We start from the raw sequence: 20011 nt of genomic DNA, 5'->3' as shown, positions 1-20011 counted from the left end.
ATGTGTGTGGCATGCCCTAATAGTGAATTACAGCCATTTTCGTTTTTCACTATTGCAAGGCTACCTGTTCTCCATAGGCCAGAATGGGCTGTTAGAGTTATTACATTTTATAATCCTAACTGTCTCAGAGAACATGGTAGAAATTCGAGTTTAGTATGCCTGAACTCAGAATAATAAAATACATCTTTTAGTAAAGCTTATTTTAATATTCTGTGTTTGCAAATACCACTTTTAGAAAGTAGGTATTTGCTTGTCTAACCATTCAAACCTGCCTCTGCTATGTTGTGTATTCCTATGTCTGGTTTTGTGAGTGACAGGGCTGGGGAATTCCAGGAGACAGGCTGAGTCACCCAGTGCTAAATAGAGAGATCTGCATCTAGATGGGAGGGAGGAGGTGCACCTGAACCTTGAATAGGGCTGTGCCTGCCTTCCATGATGCTGGCTCCACCCCCTGGGGAGCGGCTGTTGTCTCTGCCCTGCACACTGAAAGAAGAGAAGAAGTCCTGTAAACAAAGTGCTCCACGACTGTACTTGCCTTCCACAATGCTGGCTCCACCTCCTGTGGGGCGTCTGATGTGCCTGCCCTGCACTGTGAAAGGAAAGGAGAAGTCTGGCAAACAGAGTGCTTCAGAACTGGTTTGGACTGGGCAAAGGGCCTCTTCCCTCAGAGAACAAAGGATTTTGGGGTATAAATATTGGGACCCTGTTCCCATGAAATTAGATCACTTTGGACTACAAGAAGAAACCTTTACTGAGGAGAGGAACCTGAAGAAACTGAGGAGAGACTATTCCCAAGCTGAAGTGCAGCTTGGGAGATTGGCCTGCAGTGGTTGCCTTACTGCCAAAGGAAGGAGAAAGGAACTTTGTGTACTCTGCTTTCAAATTGTGAAGGATCTCCAAGGGCTTGGAAAAGAGCTTGCCTCATGCTGAAGTCTCAGGGACAACAGACTTCACCCCCAGCTCCCCAGAGTTCTTGTGGAAGTGCCTGCTGCTGTTTTGGGCCTTCTGAGGAACTGCGTGTCGCAAGGAGCTGGAAGCGCGACTCAACGAGAAGAAGCGTGTCGCAGTCGCTGTGCCTGCCGTAACAACTCCGAAGGAGGGTGTCGCCGCTGGAACTGTCGCACTGCACGGCATCGGAGAGAAGTGTGCCGCAACGAAGAGCAAGCGTGTCGCCATCGCTGCCGTCCCAACTCCGAAGGAGGGTGTCGCCGCTGTAGTTGTCGCAGTGCACGGCATCAGGAGAAGAATCTCGCAACGAGGTTGGAGCGTGTCGCCATCACAGTGCCTGCCGTCGCAACTCTGAAGGAGGGTGTCGCCGCTGGAACTGTCACATTGCACCGCATCGACCAAGAGCGGAAGCGGCACGCATCGTGGGAGAAGAGTGTCGCCACTGGAGCTGTTGTCATCGAATCGTAAGGGTGTCGCCACTGCAGGCCATGCATCGAACTGAGAACTTCTCGCATCCCGAGAAGCGTGCCGCATCTGGAAGATCTTCATGTCTTTATTTCTTTGTATCTGAACTTTGCCGCATTTCCCATTGCTGCGACATTGCTTGTCGTGGAAGCGCAACGCAACTTAAGGTACATGGACTCACAGTGTCGAATCTAATAACTGAACTGAATGAAGCTTAAATCTACCATCTTAAAGTAATCATATTATGTATTTTTGTCGTTTATGGTCTTGTGGTAACTCTATATAAAGTTTACTTATTTTTGATATAAAACCTGTGTGGTGTCCATTTGTAGTGTTGTCACTGGGTAACTGTATGTGGTCACAATTCCTTAACTTACAACGCCTCTGAAATAAGCCTTGACTGCTCGCGCCACGCAACCTAGAGGGTGAACAGGGGTTATTTTAGGAGTGTAATCCCCTTATCCTGACTAGAGGAGAGGGTCCATATTTGTCACAAGTACCTACCTGTGCCAACTAGAGATCCCCAAATCTAATAGGCGCCATCTTGCCCATCTCAACCAGGCCGCAGAACGGGATTCTACGCATCACCTCTGCACCGGTAAGGATCAAGACACATCCGCCACTCTACTCAAGCATTGAGGCGCGATGCATCATCTCCCCCGAATCACGGCACCGACACATCTCCCACTCTGCGAGCCTTTTGTTTGTTTTGCGTGACGCATCCAGGTACTTTGTTGAGAACTGGGTAGCATTTATCACCAACTTGAACTAAGCCACTTTTATCATCTTTAAGTCAACTTTAATGACAGTATTGTGGATTTTTGTGGTCTTGTGTTAAGACTATATAAAGAATACTTATTTTTATAAAACCTGTGTGGTGTCCATCTGTAGTGTTTTCACTGTATCACTGTGTATATTCCCAAATGCTTATCACACTGCCTCTGAGATAAGCCTGTCTGCGCGTGCCAAGCTACCAAGGGGGTGAGCAGGGGTTATCTAGGAGTGTAATCCCCTTGTCCTGACTTAGAGCAAGGGTCAAAGGTGTATAGCATTGATAACTAGAGATCCCAGTTCTAACAGCGGGTATGTGCCCCTTTATGTATTCTAATAGAATCTTCACGGAGGAGACTAAGGCTATTGGAACTGATCTTAGATCTAGACATTTACCAATAGTCGTCTGATTGGCTTTTATTATTTCGGGGATGAATTTGGGCTTGTCAATTTGGGCTCATTTTACTTGGTAGCTGTTTTTCCTGGCAAATATATGGAGATCAACATTCTGGTATGTCACCTTCTCCCTAGCATTCAGAGTTAATTAACCGGTTAAAATAGCGTTATCGCTAAAGCTAGTAAATTGGGCAACTGGGTGTTTAAAACTACCCTCAATAGAGTTGGGAACCATTATAAAATCAATAGTGGATTCTGAGCTTCACGGCAGAAAGTTTTAGAGGGAGAATCCTCCAGGCTATTCCAAATGCTAACTATAGCCATATTCCTGGTAAACAGAGCAGTATTAAGACTGTTTCCATAATTACTTTGAGAGAAGTGAAAAGCAGGATTTCCCACCAATTCTACCAGGCCGCAGAGATTATCTTGATTGTGCCAAATGGGTGATTAAAAAAATAATTCCATCCAAATTATGGTTAGTGCGCCATCTCTTTTTTTTACTTTCATCGATTGACGTATTTACCTCATCTACAACTGAGTGCATTTTTGGACCAAAATTGTTATTGTAATAATTTATCAAAACCCAGGGGCCTTCCTTGGGAAACTCAAGGAGTTAGGAGGTGAAAGAAAGGGCTTCTGCTATCAAACTTCTTTATTTTTGGTATCAATGTATTTGGAATTAACATTAAAAGACTCCCCCATAGGTCTTCCTTCTGCTGTTGGGGTTGCCTTTGTCTGAAATGACTGATAGCCATTAACAAAAACAGGTTCCGTGGCCCATGTTTCCTGAAAGCAGGCAGTGTCATTATCCTGCCATAGTTTTTGCCAGTGCACGTTACCCAGTTTACTCCTGATACCTGCCACATTCCAAGAGGTAATTCTGAAAGGGCTATTTTGTTCTTGTTTGATCTCATTTGGTTTAGAAGTCACTGGGAGAGTAGAGGGTACAGAGTTCTCTTCAGCACGCACCTGACTTGTGAAAGAAGGTAGTCAGTCTCAATGATCTAAATCAGAGAGTACCGCAAATCTGTTTGTAACGGGGACTCCTACCCCTACAACATCCCTATTACACTTGGATATAGGTATCGATAATTTGCCTATTGAATTTGCTCTAGGGTCTTAGAGGAGGGAATGGAGGGAGTCTGTAAAAGTGATCTAGCGGGTGTCCCACAATCTGTATACCCCTCTGGGGTGTCTGTGCAGTTGATCTAAAATGAATCTCGATACATAATGATTGTTCACATTTATTACTACACAGTCACCGTCTGATGTTTTCCTGTCTGAGCCCAACCAGGGTACCCTTCTAGCCATAATGATTTCTATGGCCAGTGGGGCACACCCTTTGTCCATGAGAAGTGTGTAGCGGGATAGCCAGTGTAAGGATTTGTCCAACTTTTGGACCCTGGTTTCAAGCTGTCTCTCCTTAAGAGTCTGGACATTTCCCAGAACTAGTACAAGAGGAGAGGATGCTGGAGGGAGGTGAAGCAGTTGATAAGGACTAACCGATAGACCCACATTGGTCCCCACGGTTGGTCAGTGTTGCTTTGTTATGTCATTGTTTTCTCTATCCTCTATTAAGTTTACCCTTAAATTAGTCACTGAGCTAGTCGGGACTTTTCTAGCAGGTTGATGCGGAGTCAAGAGGTGGGTGGGGAAGTTATTGAGAGATGGAGCCAGAGACATCTATATTAATACTTGGATGGCATGAGGTATTTCTCTATGTTGGTGGAATCATGAGATGCCCCCTCCCCCACCCCTGGCCCTGGGTCTGTCATTGTGACAAAACCCCGGCCAGGCCCTTAAGAGAGGGTAGAGGAGGAATTAGTTATGACTGCGCGCTCAATGTTTTTTTGAAGTCTCTCTTCAATTTGTATTAGTTTGGTTAAGAGTGGTTCCAGGAGCGCGGTAACCAGAGACTCCAATCTTTTCCATGTATCAACAGGCAATCCGAGGGCCAATGTTGAAGTCAAAGTTGGTGTAGTACTCTCAGAGTCGATTTGTCCAGACCCAGTTTCTCCAGTCCCTCTGTTCTTGCCCGCTCAAACGGATTTAGAGAATTTTAGTTTTTTGGGGTCCTCCAGTTTTCCTCCTTTTAACCGGTGGCTCACTTTTAATTACAGCCTGGGATTTGTCCATCTGGACCTTGGTGACAATGTTGGTGCCCGTTGCTACTTCCACTGGGAGGGAGAGGAGGCTTCAAGTGCGGTTGGCAGAGGGACTGTGGGCAAATTTAGGGACGTGCTTAAGTTGTCACCATCCATAGGAATACTATCAAGGGTAGAGCGCTTCTGAGAAATCAGAGACCCCAGCAAAAGCTGCTGTTGTGCTATCTGTATCTCGTGCGTAAGTACAGACTCTGCCCTTGTTAAGAAAGCATCCAGTGTCCCCACAGTTCTTCTCCCAGGTTAGTCACTGAGGCCCTTATATTTGACCATTATATCACCAGATCAATGGTGGGTTGTCCTCAAAATAAAATAAAGGCACAGTACCTTGTGGCAGCGAGTGCGGCAAGTCCCAGAGGCCAGTTGTCTGAAGGGGGGCCCAGCCCAGCCTCCTCCGGGCTACGACGGGCGTCTTCAATAAAGTGCGTTTTGGCAGTGCTAAGGATGCTGGGGGTTTTGGTCCCCCCAGCAGTGTTTCCGGGATTTCCTCTAGTGTCCCTGTATGAGGTCGTGGCATTGATGTGCTGGACCCGCTGACCCACAGGACCTGCCGGTGCAACGGTGAGTGGCTGTGCGCTTTAGGAGTGGGCCGACGTCTCCAATTTAGGGCATTTTGACAGCGCTAAGGATGCTGGGGGTTGTAGTCCCCCCAGCAGCGTTTCGGAGTTCTCTTTCGGTGTCCTTGTATGAGGAAGTGGCGTTGTGGTGCGGGGCCTGCTGACCCGCTGGATCGGTCAGTGCCACGGTGAGTGGCGATGTGTCTACCAGTGTTGGAGTTATTAAAGGAACAAGATTTATGCATATCTAGAGACCCCGTGCCCTAAGGTAACTATAACTCGTGCTCTTGCCATGCACTGCTAATTACCCCACATATTGCATTACTCATGCCATCTTCAACAATATTATTGATATTATCACTGCAACATTTTCAGTAAAATTATTGATGAGCAAACTGCATGGCGGGGCATGAGTTATAGTTACCTTAGGGCATGAGTTATAGTTACTTGAGATAACTATAACTGCTGAATGTCTAGGGTTTTGTGTGTATAAAATCTGAACCAACTATAACGTTCCTGTAACCTATGTTTATTCAGTCAATATATATATGTATATATAGGTTTTACTTACCTTAATTATACTTACTATTCGTGGTAACGGCATGCAAGATAAAGGATGCGTGGTAAAATATTTTGTGTGCTAAAGTCATATATCCATGTGGAAGTGATCTACGGAATATTAATCTATGTAAGACGATATTCTGAAAAATATGTTTCTTAAAAACGAAAGTGGTGGAGTCAATCTTCGGTCCTTTATAAAACGCAGACTGGCGAATAAACGCTGGAACGGCTTACATCAAACCAGCAGAGAGAACCTAAACACATTAAGAGGAATAGTATATAAACGGTTACATGACTTAATACAGTGACCAACAATACCTTCACTGATCACCCCTAAGGAAACGATCTCCCCAGCAGGAGACCCATGGTACCAGTAGCGCAAGACGGTGGCGGTGGTGTAGGCAGCTGTCATGCCTCTCCGGTGCTCTTTCCGAGATGTCCACTGAGGGAGAAGTTCATTCTGCAGCCACTTACTGCCAAGAAAAGTGGTCACATCAAAATAAATATAAACACATGCATTGCTTTGTGATAATTTCAGCACATATTTGAATGACAATCACGTTAAATAAATTAAAAGAAAGCAAGCCCTTACAAATGTAGCACATTTGATGTAGTACCATATTTAACATCTTGGGAGAAGTGATGCAGTCACAATAAGGAAACATGGCGTTATGATTTATGGTAGTTGGGTTTTGCAATACACGTTAATATTATGGTTGTTTCTTATACTCATTGATATTTATCTATGTATTTGAAGGTGAAGATGTGACATTATTAGCATTTGTTACTTGAAGAGTGCATGTCTTTTTTTTAACATAGAGTTTAAGGATAGGGTATATCTTTAATGAAAAACATATATTGGGGATCTGTTAGATGCCTAATGTAATCACCAGCCCCACTGACAGCACTGGAAATGACATCAGGAGAACCCTGACATTCCATGAAAGTGCATAACATGACCTGGGGGTCAATTACATCTGTATGATTATTGTTTTGTGGCTGGTTATGTCGAGGCTACTAAATATGTTCTCTTTGCAACACAAACAGACGAAGTAGCTGCACACTAGCGTCACACAGACTGTGTGCACCACACCACCACCTACCTTTGATGCATTGATTCCTCTGCACCCAAAGATCTGTTCAACCCGAACATAAAGCTGCTCTAACTCTTTTCCAGCACCTTAAAACAATATGTGTCTGACCCGCAGTGGCGGCCGACATGGCTCGTGGGTGGGGGGTGAAGAGGGGGGCAGACGCGTGGGGTTGTGAAGAGGGAGAGCACGGAGGATCTCAGGGGGGGTCGTGGGAGGGAGTCGCACGGGGGTGGGAGTAAAAAATACTAAATAAACGTACCTTGAATACGGGTCCTGCGTCTCTGCTCCTGCTCTTCTGTTCCTGACTTTAGGAACAGGAAGCCAGGCTCCCTCCCCTAAGCAAATCATTGTGATTGGTCTGAGCACCGTGACTGGGGCTGGAGGGGTGGGTATGATCTCCATGCACGCTGTAATGCAGCCTGCATGGAGAACGGGGAAAGAGTTCATGACTGGTTTAGGCGAGAGGGCCAACCAAACAGTCATTGCGCAGTTAGGCATGGGCAAACCCCTCCTCCCAAAGCTACGAGAGCAGAGCAGCACTGCCCACCTGCCTGCCCGCAAAGCAGCAGGATATGAAGCATAAAATGATAAAAACTCGAAGTTATTATAATTTCATGTTTATACTTGGCACTGCTTAAAAGCAGTGGGGCGACGCTACCCCGCCATATCGAGGAGCCACCACTCCTTGCCCGCTATTAAGGAAACATTATCTCTGTTTACAGTTCTGGACAGCAGACAAGGCATGTAGGAAAGGGGCAAACTGTTATGTGTCAGATTGAGGCCCTAACATAGGTGCGCCGTTTCAGAGGCACAAATCCTTGGTGCCACAAAGGCAGGCAGGCCATTTCACCCACTTAAGGCCCTTTCACCTACATTAGCCCTCCCTTCACAATAACGAGTAACAGAGGCTGTCCCTTATCTGACGTGTGCTGTGGACGCAGAAGACGGTCCATCTGAATACGTCACCTCCATGTCCAACAGTGACTAACCTACGTCACAACAAATTCTTAGAAATAGACCCTTAAGCTCTTGGGATTTTCCCTAGCATAAGATTATTGATTTCTCCAAGAACTCATTAAATATGCATGAACCAATATTCCCTAAGGGTTCATTCCTAACGTCTTCCTCTGACCGACTTTATGTCAATACTAACATTCCAAGGCACCTATCTGGTATAAATATACCTCCCTTTGCCCAAGTAAACCAGTGGAGACCGAGACTTTCATGCCAACAGTGTGACCTGAGACGCTGCAACCTGCGTCATGCCACAGCACCAGCTGGCAGAAGTCCGTCCGCCCATCCTGGAGGGTTCAGCTCGAGATCAAGATGAAGTCCCACTAAGGTAATGGGGAGAGACTAAAACCTAGGGTGATTCTTGGTTCTCTAAGACCTACACACTTAGGTACATCTAGTTAAACATCATAGGGGTGTAGGCTTTATATTAATGCATTTTATATTTCATGTATGTGTTTATTACTATTGCAAAATGATAGAACTATACAATACCTTTTTATTTAACTGCACTGCTGGCCATATTTTCTCTGCTACTGTCCAACAGTTGTCGCAGCACATATAACCAGTACTAGAATAACTGTGCAATATATTTTATTGTAAACACACCCAATGGTTTCTTCTATGTACTCCTCTGAGATGAGTGACTGAATGAAAAGTAGTATATTGTTTCCACGATCCTGAGGGATCAGGGTTTTATGTTATGTGCTTTCCAGAAGCTAGTCCCTTCTTGTCTTCAAAAAGTTTCTAGTGGCCTCTGAGCTAGCTGGTACACAGTAATTAAGTTTAACATACATGATAGGGTCATACTGACCTCAGTCCTATGCCAGGCCTATCATGTATGTAATTCCAATGCGCAGAACCGATATGGGAAATAGGAACAACACTACCTGGCGCCCAACGTGAATGTGGCACTTATTTAACAGTAGAATCTGAGTAGTTCAGTCATGCTTATTCTCAGAGACCCTACTCACAAAACGCCAGAGACGCCTGGAGTGGGTAGGCACAAAATTCTGCCACAGCTGAGTAGGCAAACTTCCTATGTATTGGCTGTTGGTTAATCAAGCTTGAAGGAAAAAGTTCCCGAACAAGTGTGCCTTTTTAAAACCTTATCTTAAAACCTTTTAGGACATTTTGTTTTCAGAAAACAATGTCTGTCGAGGAAGCTGCTCCTGTCACTAGGACACAGGTCTCAAACAACGAAGAGAAGGCAAATGCAATACATTTTGCACCCAAAGAACAAGGTTCTTTCCTCACGTTTTGAATACCCCTTGCACCAGCATTCTGCGGAAAATTCTTTCCTAGCTTTCCCCACACCGATGAGGACTTCACAATGGGCTGGCTCCGCATCACGAGACGTCACCGAAGCCACAAAAGGACCTCGTCGGCGTGATGACGTCAGTTCCACCCATTTTTTCCATGCCACCAAGGCAGACGGGCGGACCGACACATTTTCAAATATATCCATAACATATCAAATATATACTTGCACAAATGCAAAATCACAATTGCATAATTAAGGCAAAAAGAAAAAGCTAGCATAAAGCATTTCTCATCTTTATACTTAAACATGAATCAAATAAAACATGTCACCTTCTGACATTTGGAAACACACAAATCCGTTGACCCTGAGCCCAGGACCAAAGTCGCAACGCCTCTTGGCAGAGACGGAACGGCCCTACTTCTCCCTGTTTGTTGATGTACCACATCGCTGTGGTGTTGTCCGTCAGAACCTGAACCGACCGACCACAAAGGTAAGGGAAGGGAGAAAGGCCTTGAGCGCCAAACGTATCGCCCGCAGTTCCAACAGGTTGATGTGAAGCAACCTCTCTTCTGGGGGATCTCCAGATCCCCAGGATGAGCACCCCACCCTAGAGTGGAGTCATCCGTGATAACCGTGGCCACCGGTGGAGGAGGCTGAAAGGGCTTTCCTTGAGACAGGTTGCCCTGCACACTCCACCAAGACAGTGCCGCTGCAGCTTCTCTGGAGATTTTGATCTTCTCCCCGAGATCTCCGTTGCTCTGATACCACTGCCTGCGGAGGCACCACTGGAGTGCCCTCAAATGCCAGCGTGCATGGTTGACCAACAGAATGAAGGAAACGAACAGACTGAGCAGGCGAAGAACCTTCAGGATTGTAACAACCGCTCCATCATGAAACAAAGGAATCATTTCTTGTATGTCGAGACTCCTCTGTGGAGGCGGGTAAGCTTGACATACAGACGTGTCCAGTATTGCCCCTATGAACAGGCTGCGCTGAGATGGCACCAGGTGAGATTTGGGTATATTTATCGAGAAACCCAATCTGAACAACAGCTGAGTTGTTACTTGCAAATGGCGCGACACCAACTCTAGAGTCTCCGCTTTGAGTAGCCAGTCGTCCAGGTAGGGGGAAACAGGTACCACTAACCTTCTGAGATGAGCCGCTACCACTGCCATCACCTTTGTAAAGACTTGAGGTGCTGAAGTAAGTCCGAACGGGAGAACCGCAAACTGGTAGTGTTGCGATCCTACCGTGAACCGGAGATACTTCAGATGCAACTTCAGGATGGGAAGATGAAAGTACGCATCCTGCAGATCGATGGACACCATCCAGTCTTCCTGTTGCAACGCAAGAAGAACCTGAGCCAAGGACAACATTTTCAACTTCTCCTGCCTGAGGTAAAGGTTCAAAATTCTGAGGTCCAAGATTGGTCTCAAACAACCATCCTTTTTGAGAATCAAAAAATACTTGACCCTGACCCCTTTCCTGCTCTGGAACCACCTCTATTGCACCTTTTTGAAGCAAAAGCTTTTGCTGTAAAAGCAGCAAGTGGTCGTCTGAGCACCCACCCTGGCGAGGAGGGTAGGGAGGAGGAAACTCCAAGAAAGGGAGGGCGTACCCATTCTCTACAAGATTCAAGACCCAAAGATCGGAAGTGATCAGTCTCCAATCTTGTAGAAAGTGGGACACCAGACCTCCAACCGGGCCAACATGTTCCAAGATGGGGAATCTAGAGCTGCTTTCCTGTTGTATCAACAGTGGTGGGATGGGAGGTAGAGGAGGACGAAGAAGATGGCTGGCGATTTGCTCCTCTGAAGCCTCTTTTATTTCTTCCCATGTAAGACTTGTACAAAAGATTTTGCTGTTGTTGACTCTGCTGGGACTGCTGTCGTCCACGTAAGGAAGCAGATCTCCCAAATCCTCGATATCATTTATAGCCATAGCCTCTAGACTGCACCTGGAGGCCTAAAGATCTTGCACCTGGGGTGTCACCTGAGGCTGAACTGGAGCTTGCGGAGCCGGGGTCGGCGCCCGCACGGGGGAAGTCTCATGGACTGGAGAGGACTCACCCGGAGTCGAAGAAGTCGCTGGAGCCGGAGAATCATCATGATGAGAAGAGACATCAGAAACTGTAGACGCCACCGGCTTCGGAGAGGATACCGGCGTCACATTAGGAGAAAGCGAAGGAGAAATATAATGCTTTCTTCGAGATCGCTCAACTGGAGTCACTGACCTCGACTTCGACCGCAACCTCGTCTTTGACATCGGTGCTCTTGACTTCAAAGAGCGATGTCGTGAAGCGTGTCTCTTCTTGGACCTCTTATGTTTTTTCGACCTCGACGTGTGCGAAGACGAAGACTTCGCCCTTTTCCTTCCTCTCTTCTCCTTTTTAGCTTTGGCCATAAATAACTTGGCCTCCCGGTCCTTGATCGCTTTCGGATTCATTTTCCTACAGCTTCTGCACTCCTCGACATCGTGGTCCGAGGAAAGGCACCAAAGGCAATCTTTGTGCGGGTCCGTAATGGACATGTGCCCGTCACATTCCCTACACGTTTTAAAACCTGTTTTCTTCGAAGTAGCTATTTCCAAAAGAAACAGAAACAAGGATACAAAATTTTCTCTCTATGAAAATGGAGAGCCCAGAAAATCCGTTGGCGTTGACGGCGCGGAAAAAAGGGACTGACGTCATCACGTCAACGAGGTCCTTTTGTGGCTCCGGTGACGTCACGCGATGCCGCGTGCGGAGCCGGCCCATTGTGACGTCCTCATCGGCGTGGGGAGAGCTAGGAAAGAATTTCCAGCAGAATGCTGGCGCAGGGGGTATTCAAAAGGTGAGGAATCCATCAGAAATCAGGCATACAATCACACAAAAACCCCTCAGACATGGTTTAACACACCAAGGAGGTACAGTAATATTAATAGAGGCACACGGAGATTATCAAACAGATGTGTTCTATTCTTGGGTTACATTCCCAGCAGTGAATGCAACAACTCAGACTTTTAATTCTTACATACATGAAAAAGTTCCAGCGGTCTACACTCCATTGGCGGAGATTAAGATTCCGCTCACTGACCAGGACCACAATTTCTGGTTTAATGGCGCCCTACAACAAATAAATAAAACCAGGCTTGGTCCACTAGGTAGACCAGGAGCTACATGACCAACATTAACCCTACACACCACATTCTGACATTGATATAATGAAACAAGATGCACTGCTCTTACAACACAAAGAGTTGGTAAAACTCTGACAGAGCCATGTCGCAACTCGTCATGAGGACACTAGGTGTCCAGCCCACAGTAGCTACAATTGATACAGCTCCTACACAGAGCACTGCTACTAAAATCACTCCACAAAACACACACACAGTAATGGGTAGACTGCCCAAGAAACGTGAACGGATTCCTTTCTGGGTAGCTCAGAAAATCACCCAGTAAGAAGCAGTATTTCTAAATACCACACCATTTGAAAGTATGTAATGCTAACACTCTGTTTGCCCATAGGGATAACACCACAGTTAGAGGACTGCAACAATTGGGGTACAGTCTTTGCTGCCATATATACCAGAACTCATGGTATTCCTTCCTTAGCGGTAATTCCAGATGTCTTACGACAGATACAGAACAAGTTCTGACCTTAGGTATGAAATTTCTAGGTAATTATGACCAGGTATCAACAATAATACTAGCTAACATTAAAGGGGAAGCAGCTTCAGTGGCGATCCGCCAACACCTAAGAGAGGTCAGTCTTATAGACCAACCACAAGAACTTCCCCAAATAATTAAAACTGCATATGCAAAACTAGGAAGGGACAGTTTGGGCGGGAAAGCTTTTAAAACCACAGCTAATGGGCAGTCCTGAGAAGGACACTTCTAAGCAAACACCTACTTCTTCTAAAACGAAGTGGGATAATAATAAAAAAACTATTTTTTTCAGAAAAGATTCTCAGTCCCGATGTACGTCTCCTCAACAGGAACCCTCCGCAAAGAGGTATAACCTTTAGAATAGGGATGATATTAGGAAACCTGACAGGTATCAGGATACTGATACACATTCCTCTCAACAAACAACACAAGTAGTCCAGGGACAAGTATGCTCAGGACTCTTCTAAAACAGAAGACAAGCCATAACTCAATTAAAAAAATAAAACAACAAAAAAAAGAAGAAAGTATGCAGGTCTCAAAGTTAGGCATGCAAAGAATACTAAGGACTCAACTTCTGAACGGGGATTGGGCTCAAACAATGCTAAGACAGAGCGGCAGAAGTAAAAATAGCTTGCAAGAACCTGAAGGAATTTCTGGACAGCAAAATTGAATGATTACATCACGGTGGAAAAGCCAGACAAAAGAATGAGCGTCCCACACAAGTTATATGAAATAGCACTCCGCATGTAGGAGGACAAACACAGGAAAGTAAAAGGTCTCTTTACAAAGAACCTATAGTCTGGTTTTGACATACTGTTAGCAGAACAAGATTAGCTGCCAGCATCCGTCAGGGAGCGCCCAAAGGGAGAAAGTATATTTTTCCTGCATTTTCCAACCATGTTCCCATTCACCTTATACATACATATGCACAGGAGTGGGCAGTAGCCCAAGCTCCAGCATTGTATAAAAAAAGCGCTGGATGGGATGAGGACTCAACCCACCATGTGATCCCGTTAATAGTTTCACCACATGCTCAAAGACAATATCCTATTAAGCAAGAAGCTAAAAACACAGGTCAGGGAGATCTTAGATCAACTTGAATACCAGGAGATCATTTGAAATGCACTTCACAAATGAACAATCCCTTGCATCACTTATCAAAACCTGATAATACATTTCGTCTAGTTTTCATTTACAGACACTTGAACACTTGCAAAAAGAAATATGCTGTCCAACATGCAGATAGTGCCTCATTAATGAATAACATTATGCGGGAAAAAATACAAAACAACACTTGTTGTCTCAAATGGATGTTTCTGTCAAACTATAGCACCTGAAAACAGGTACCTAACAGCATTTAGTATATTAGAGTCCCAGCGACAATTATTGTAATTTCCCCCAGTGGGTATAAGAACAGCTCAGGAGTATTTTCTTGAAAGAATTACTGAATTGCTAAAGCACTTTGATGAAGAAGCGTTGTCCTATATGGATGATATTTATGTAACGGACGACCTATTGGGGAAACACTTGACCAGGGTTAGCACCATTATTTTGGGATTCGCCTCTGAGGGCTACAAATTTAATTTTGAAAAATCAAAAATCGCCCACCTCTGTGTCCTATTTTTGGGATATGAGCTTTCAAGTGAAGGGAAAAGCCTAGCAGCTAACTTTTTAGAAAAGTGTGCGCTGCTCCAGCCTCCAAAGGCATCAAACAACTTCCAATCAGTACTGGGATTCCTAGATTTTGGTAGAACATAAATGTTGGATTTCGCAGCAAGAGTAAAACCTGTCTACGACCTTTTTCAAACCTGACTTTTCCGTCAAACACTGGACACAAGAACACACCAATATTCTTTGTTCACTCCAGGAAGATATTATTGCTTCCAAAATACATACACACACGTGTAAACTTGCAACACTTGATACTCAGTATCATTTTGGGTCGATGCGGGTATACTTATTAAACCTTTAATGAAGGTGAAACAGTATCAATCACAAACGATTCTCATCTGTACAAAAAAACAGAAATGAGTTTTAATTCAACAGAAAACATTCTGACAACCATTCAGACTGCTGTAGCAAAAGAAAGAAGCACTGGCTCATGGGAAGATGCATTATTGTCGTCACCCCAGTACCGGGGCTAGCATTCCTAATGCCAAAGCCTTACATCCAGGATGGATACAAAGGGCTATTTCTTTTGCTGCATCAGACTTTGAAAGCAGATTTGATCCAAGTTTAAAAACACAGGCATTCCTGCAATATGAAAAAGAACACCATCTACCATCTAGCACTCCGCATGTAGGAGGACAAACACAGGAAAGTAAAAGGTCTCTTTACAAAGAACCTATAGTCTGGTTTTGACATACTGTTAGCAGAACAAGATTAGCTGCCAGCATCCGTCAGGGAGCGCCCAAAGGGAGAAAGTATATTTTTCCTGCATTTTCCAACCATGTTCCCGTTCACCTTATACATACATATGCACAGGAGTGGGCAGTAGCCCAAGCTCCAGCATTGTATAAAAAAAGCGCTGGATGGGATGAGGACTCAACCCACCATGTGATCCCGTTAATAGTTTCACCACGTGCTCAAAGACAATATCCTATTAAGCAAGAAGCTAAAAACACAGGTCAGGGAGATCTTAGATCAACTTGAATACCAGGAGATCATTTGAAATGCACTTCACAAATGAACAATCCCTTGCATCACTTATCAAAACCTGATAATACATTTCGTCTAGTTTTCATTTACAGACACTTGAACACTTGCAAAAAGAAATATGCTGTCCAACATGCAGATAGTGCCTCATTAATGAATAACATTATGCGGGAAAAAATACAAAACAACACTTGTTGTCTCAAATGGATGTTTCTGTCAAACTATAGCACCTGAAAACAGGTACCTAACAGCATTTAGTATATTAGAGTCCCAGCGACAATTATTGTAATTTCCCCCAGTGGGTATAAGAACAGCTCAGGAGTATTTTCTTGAAAGAATTACTGAATTGCTAAAGCACTTTGATGAAGAAGCGTTGTCCTGTATGGATGATATTTATCTAACGGACGACCTATTGGGGAAACACTTGACCAGGGTTAGCACCATTATTTTGGGATTCGCCTCTGAGGGCTACAAATTTAATTTTGAAAAATCAAAATTCGCCCACCTCTGTGTCCTATTTTTGGGATACGAGCTTTCAAGTGAAGGGAAAAGCCTAGCAGCTAACTTTTTAGAAAAGTGTGCGCTGCTCCAGCCTCCAAAGGCATCAAACAACTTCCAATCAGTACTGGGATTCCTAGATTTTGGTAGAACATAAATGTTGGATTTCGCAGCAAGAGTAAAACCTTTCTACGACCTTTTTCAAACCGGACTTTTCCGTCAAACACTGGACACAAGAACACACCAATATTCTTTGTTCACTCCAGGAAGATATTATTGCTTCCAAAATACATACACACACGTGTAAACTTGCAACACTTGATACTCAGTATCATTTTGGGTCGATGCGGGTATACTTATTAAACCTTTAATGAAGGTGAAACAGTATCAATCACAAACGATTCTCATCTGTACACAAAAACAGAAATGAGTTTTAATTCAACAGAAAACATTCTGACAACCATTCAGACTGCTGTAGCAAAAGAAAGAAGCACTGGCTCATGGGAAGATGCATTATTGTCGTCACCCGAGTACCGGGGCTAGCATTCCTAATGCCAAAGCCTTACATCCAGGATGGATACAAAGGGCTATTTCTTTTGCTGCATCAGACTTTGAAAGCAGATTTGATCCAAGTTTAAAAACACAGGCATTCCTGCAATATGAAAAAGAACACCATCTACCAAATGAAATATTGCCTCTACATCAGTATGAATTTTAAAAATGTACACTGATGGGTCTGCCCCACCGGCCGCCTTTGTTAAAGATCAGATGCTGAATGGCAAGTTCCGTCCTCATTGCACCAAAAAACGACCTCTAGGCAATAGCACGGCTTGGTTGGCAGCTTTAAAAGCCCTGATACTTGCACTTGTAAACACGGATCAAGAATTCCCCACACTCATTGTGTGTGATTCCTTTTACTGTGTGCAATGATATAATAAATATTTACACCATTGGGAACAAAATGATTTTAAAGATGAAAAAAGTGGCATAATTAAACACAAAAATTAAGTGAACAGGTAGTGGAGTTGAAAAACGACCTACCAAATACTCACGTGATTAACACGCTGAGTCATCAACGTGATGGCGTGCACGTTGAAGGGAATTCAGTGGCTGTTGAAGCCACAAAGGGGGCTGTTCACAAAGCTTTCTTAGCTGCGCACACTCGTCCAACAACGAGAATAGACGGTTAGAATATGATGACTGTAATTGCTTCGCGCAAAGGCAGCACAGCAGTGCCTAAGAAATTTCCACTCAAATACTCCTACAAATTAGGTGCAAACAACATTCCGTATGCTCAGGTTCCTTGAGTGGGAGATGGAGTATTTCCAAATATGGATAGTAGGCAGGAATTAATCATTTAAAACACGCAAGGGCTTGGGCTCCGCGCATTCAGGGGTCATAGCCACTATTTCTTCATTGCAACAGTGCTGTTGGTGGCCAGGGATCAGAAGTCAGATTATTGGCTTTGTCTTGAACTGCAACATCTGCAAACAAATGCCAGGCTACACCATCACAAGACCAGCGCAGGTCCCATTGCTAGGCAGCATCAGACTGTCCACTTGATCGTGTCATGTAACAGGACCACTGTGGCCGCTCAAATTTTGAGGTGGCTTAAAAATATATCTTGGTGGCAGTAGATCCGTGCTCAAGTTTTCAATAGGTATGGCCTCAGCAATCGGCTGAGGTTCACAACTGTAATAGAAAGATTTGAGAGTACATAACAGGAGATACGCAATCAACGTTACAGCCTGACTGTGGTTCCACAATTGGCTCTCGAGCCTACTAAGAGGCCATGGAAGGGATGGACGTAGTATTGCGGTTCTCCTCTCCAATGCCATCCTGGGGGAATTATGGTAGAGGAGAGGAAGGAATGGGGCATAGAGAAATTCTTAACAGCTAGGGTATTAGGTGGGACATTAGTGGGGTCAAACACCTATATGGATTCAGGGGGCAACACACACTCAGTCAAGAAGCTCTCTAGGAGGTGTCACTCCATTTACGAATGTGGGAACCTGATCATAAATGTGAAAGCACAGTGGCGGATGAAAACCATTCTGTATCTATGATCGTTTGGCTGTTTTACAGGAACTAAAGGAAACAATGAAAAAAACAAAGATTTTGACAAAGTGAAACAGGCCGCCACTGGGAAGTCGAGGTAATCACGGCAAGACCTGTCTGAATCCCAAAAGTAGGGGATCTGGGCAGAGAGAGGAAAAGATCACCGACACAAAGGAATTTGGCCCCTCATACAGAAATACATGTGGTAGTCCTTAAAGTGAAAGGAACATAAACTTTACTTTTGCCCTATCCTGCTGTGATTAAAGCACCAGATTCATTTCAAATGAAAGAATCAACCAAAAACTGTGTGGCCAATACTGAGCAGTAGGCCTCGTGAACTCCACAGTAGTAGACGTCCCTCTCACTACTATTCAAGAAATTCTAACTGAAAAGCTCATCAGGTTTGAGAAATCAAATCCATGGAGTGGGGGACTATTCTACAATGCAATGGAACTAGTTCTCCTTAAACCAGCCTTTCAAATTCAAAATAAAAGTCAAGACAACACTCAAGTTGCAATTTGGCCAAAAACAAATGTGTACACCAACGTTTTTCAACAAAAGCAACAACAAAAACATCAATTAATAAGAGCATCAATGTTTGTTCAACAAAAACATCAAATAATAAATGCTTCAACGTTTTTCAACAAAAGCATCAAATAATAAATGCTTCAACGTTTTTCAACAAAAGCATCAAATAATAAAAGCTTCAAAGTTTTTCAAGAAAAACATCAAATAATAAATGCTTCAACATTTTTCAACAAAAGCATCTAATAATAAAAGCTTCAACGTTTTTCAACAAAAGCATTAAATAATAAAAGCTTCAACGTTTTTCAACAAAAGCATCAAATATTAAAAGCTTCAAAGTTTTTTCAACAAAAACACCAAATAATAAATGCATCAATATTTTTCAACAAAAAGATAAAATATTAACTTCAACATCTGAAAGTTTTTCAGCAAAGACATCAACTATTAACTTCAACATTTTAATGTTTTTCAACAAAAACAGCACAAATACCTTCAACTAAATACAATGCAATTTCAACAATTGATCATACAGCTACTGCCTATTTCATTAAATGTGATTCGCTTTCCATGGCTTCACGTGGATAGGAAGCAACAGCCACCCAAAAACAAACAACAAACATGCAAGTACAAACTTTTGAAACTTTTCTTTTTTCCAAAAGATACAGACTTGGCTTCACCATGAGTAGAACTATGGTGTATTTCTGGGTTCATCTTTTCTGTTCTGGCCTTGCTTAGATCTAGCTTTTAGTATGACTCTTAGTGGACACTTTTCTACAAAACAGACTGAAACTAAAGCCACTTCCATTTTCAATTGAAATGCAAAAGAGATTGATAAATGTATTCAGCCTGAACAAGCCTTTGTATTCTAAATGATGTACTTAATCATCCAGTTTTTAATTCTGAATAATGTATTTTGAACTTTTCATTTTATCATTCATTCAGTGATGTCATTACCTGCAGTAAATGTTTCTGAAAATTGGGTTACTGGTACAATGAATAATATGCTGTCTGTTTTAGGAATAATTGCTACATTTTCAGATGATGAAATGTTACAGATTTATTCTTATTGTGACGCTTTGTAACTGTTACCATCAATTTGGATATCAACTCCTACACAATTTTAATGCATCTAGAAATGTGGTCGTTTAAACACCAATAGGAACGTTGCCAAACACCACTAAACGCCATTGCACGGGGGTGGCATAGTTGACATACATCAGCAGGGGTAACATTAGATGCCATTTACAACACTACAGGACAGACCCAGTTAGGGAAGTATGGGTGGTTTGGCCTTTTGACACAAATACCTGTCAAAAAAATGATTACTGAACGTCACCAAGTCAAGTCAAGTCAAGTCATAAAATTTGTATAGCGCACTACATACCCAGAGGGTTTCAAGG

At 43.6% G+C, this 20011-nt stretch overlaps 1 protein-coding gene across 2 annotated transcripts in view; it reads right to left on the bottom strand.

Annotated features, from left to right (window-relative positions):
* MDH1B (malate dehydrogenase 1B) overlaps positions 1 to 20011 on the bottom strand; it is a 293136-nt gene that overhangs the window by 106479 nt on the left and 166646 nt on the right. For both annotated transcript variants that reach the window (XM_086955317.1, XM_086955316.1), the window contains exon 7: positions 6179 to 6333. In XM_086955317.1, the coding sequence (XP_086811443.1) occupies positions 6179 to 6333 (155 nt within the window). The remainder of the gene's footprint in view (positions 1 to 6178; positions 6334 to 20011) is intronic.

This window comes from Lissotriton vulgaris, chromosome 2_1 (assembly GCF_964263255.1).
Source record: "Lissotriton vulgaris chromosome 2_1, aLisVul1.2, whole genome shotgun sequence".
Lineage (NCBI taxonomy): Eukaryota > Metazoa > Chordata > Amphibia > Caudata > Salamandridae > Lissotriton > Lissotriton vulgaris.
The sequence above is the reverse complement of the archived record's forward strand: the minus strand, read 5'-3'. Positions and strand labels throughout refer to the sequence as shown.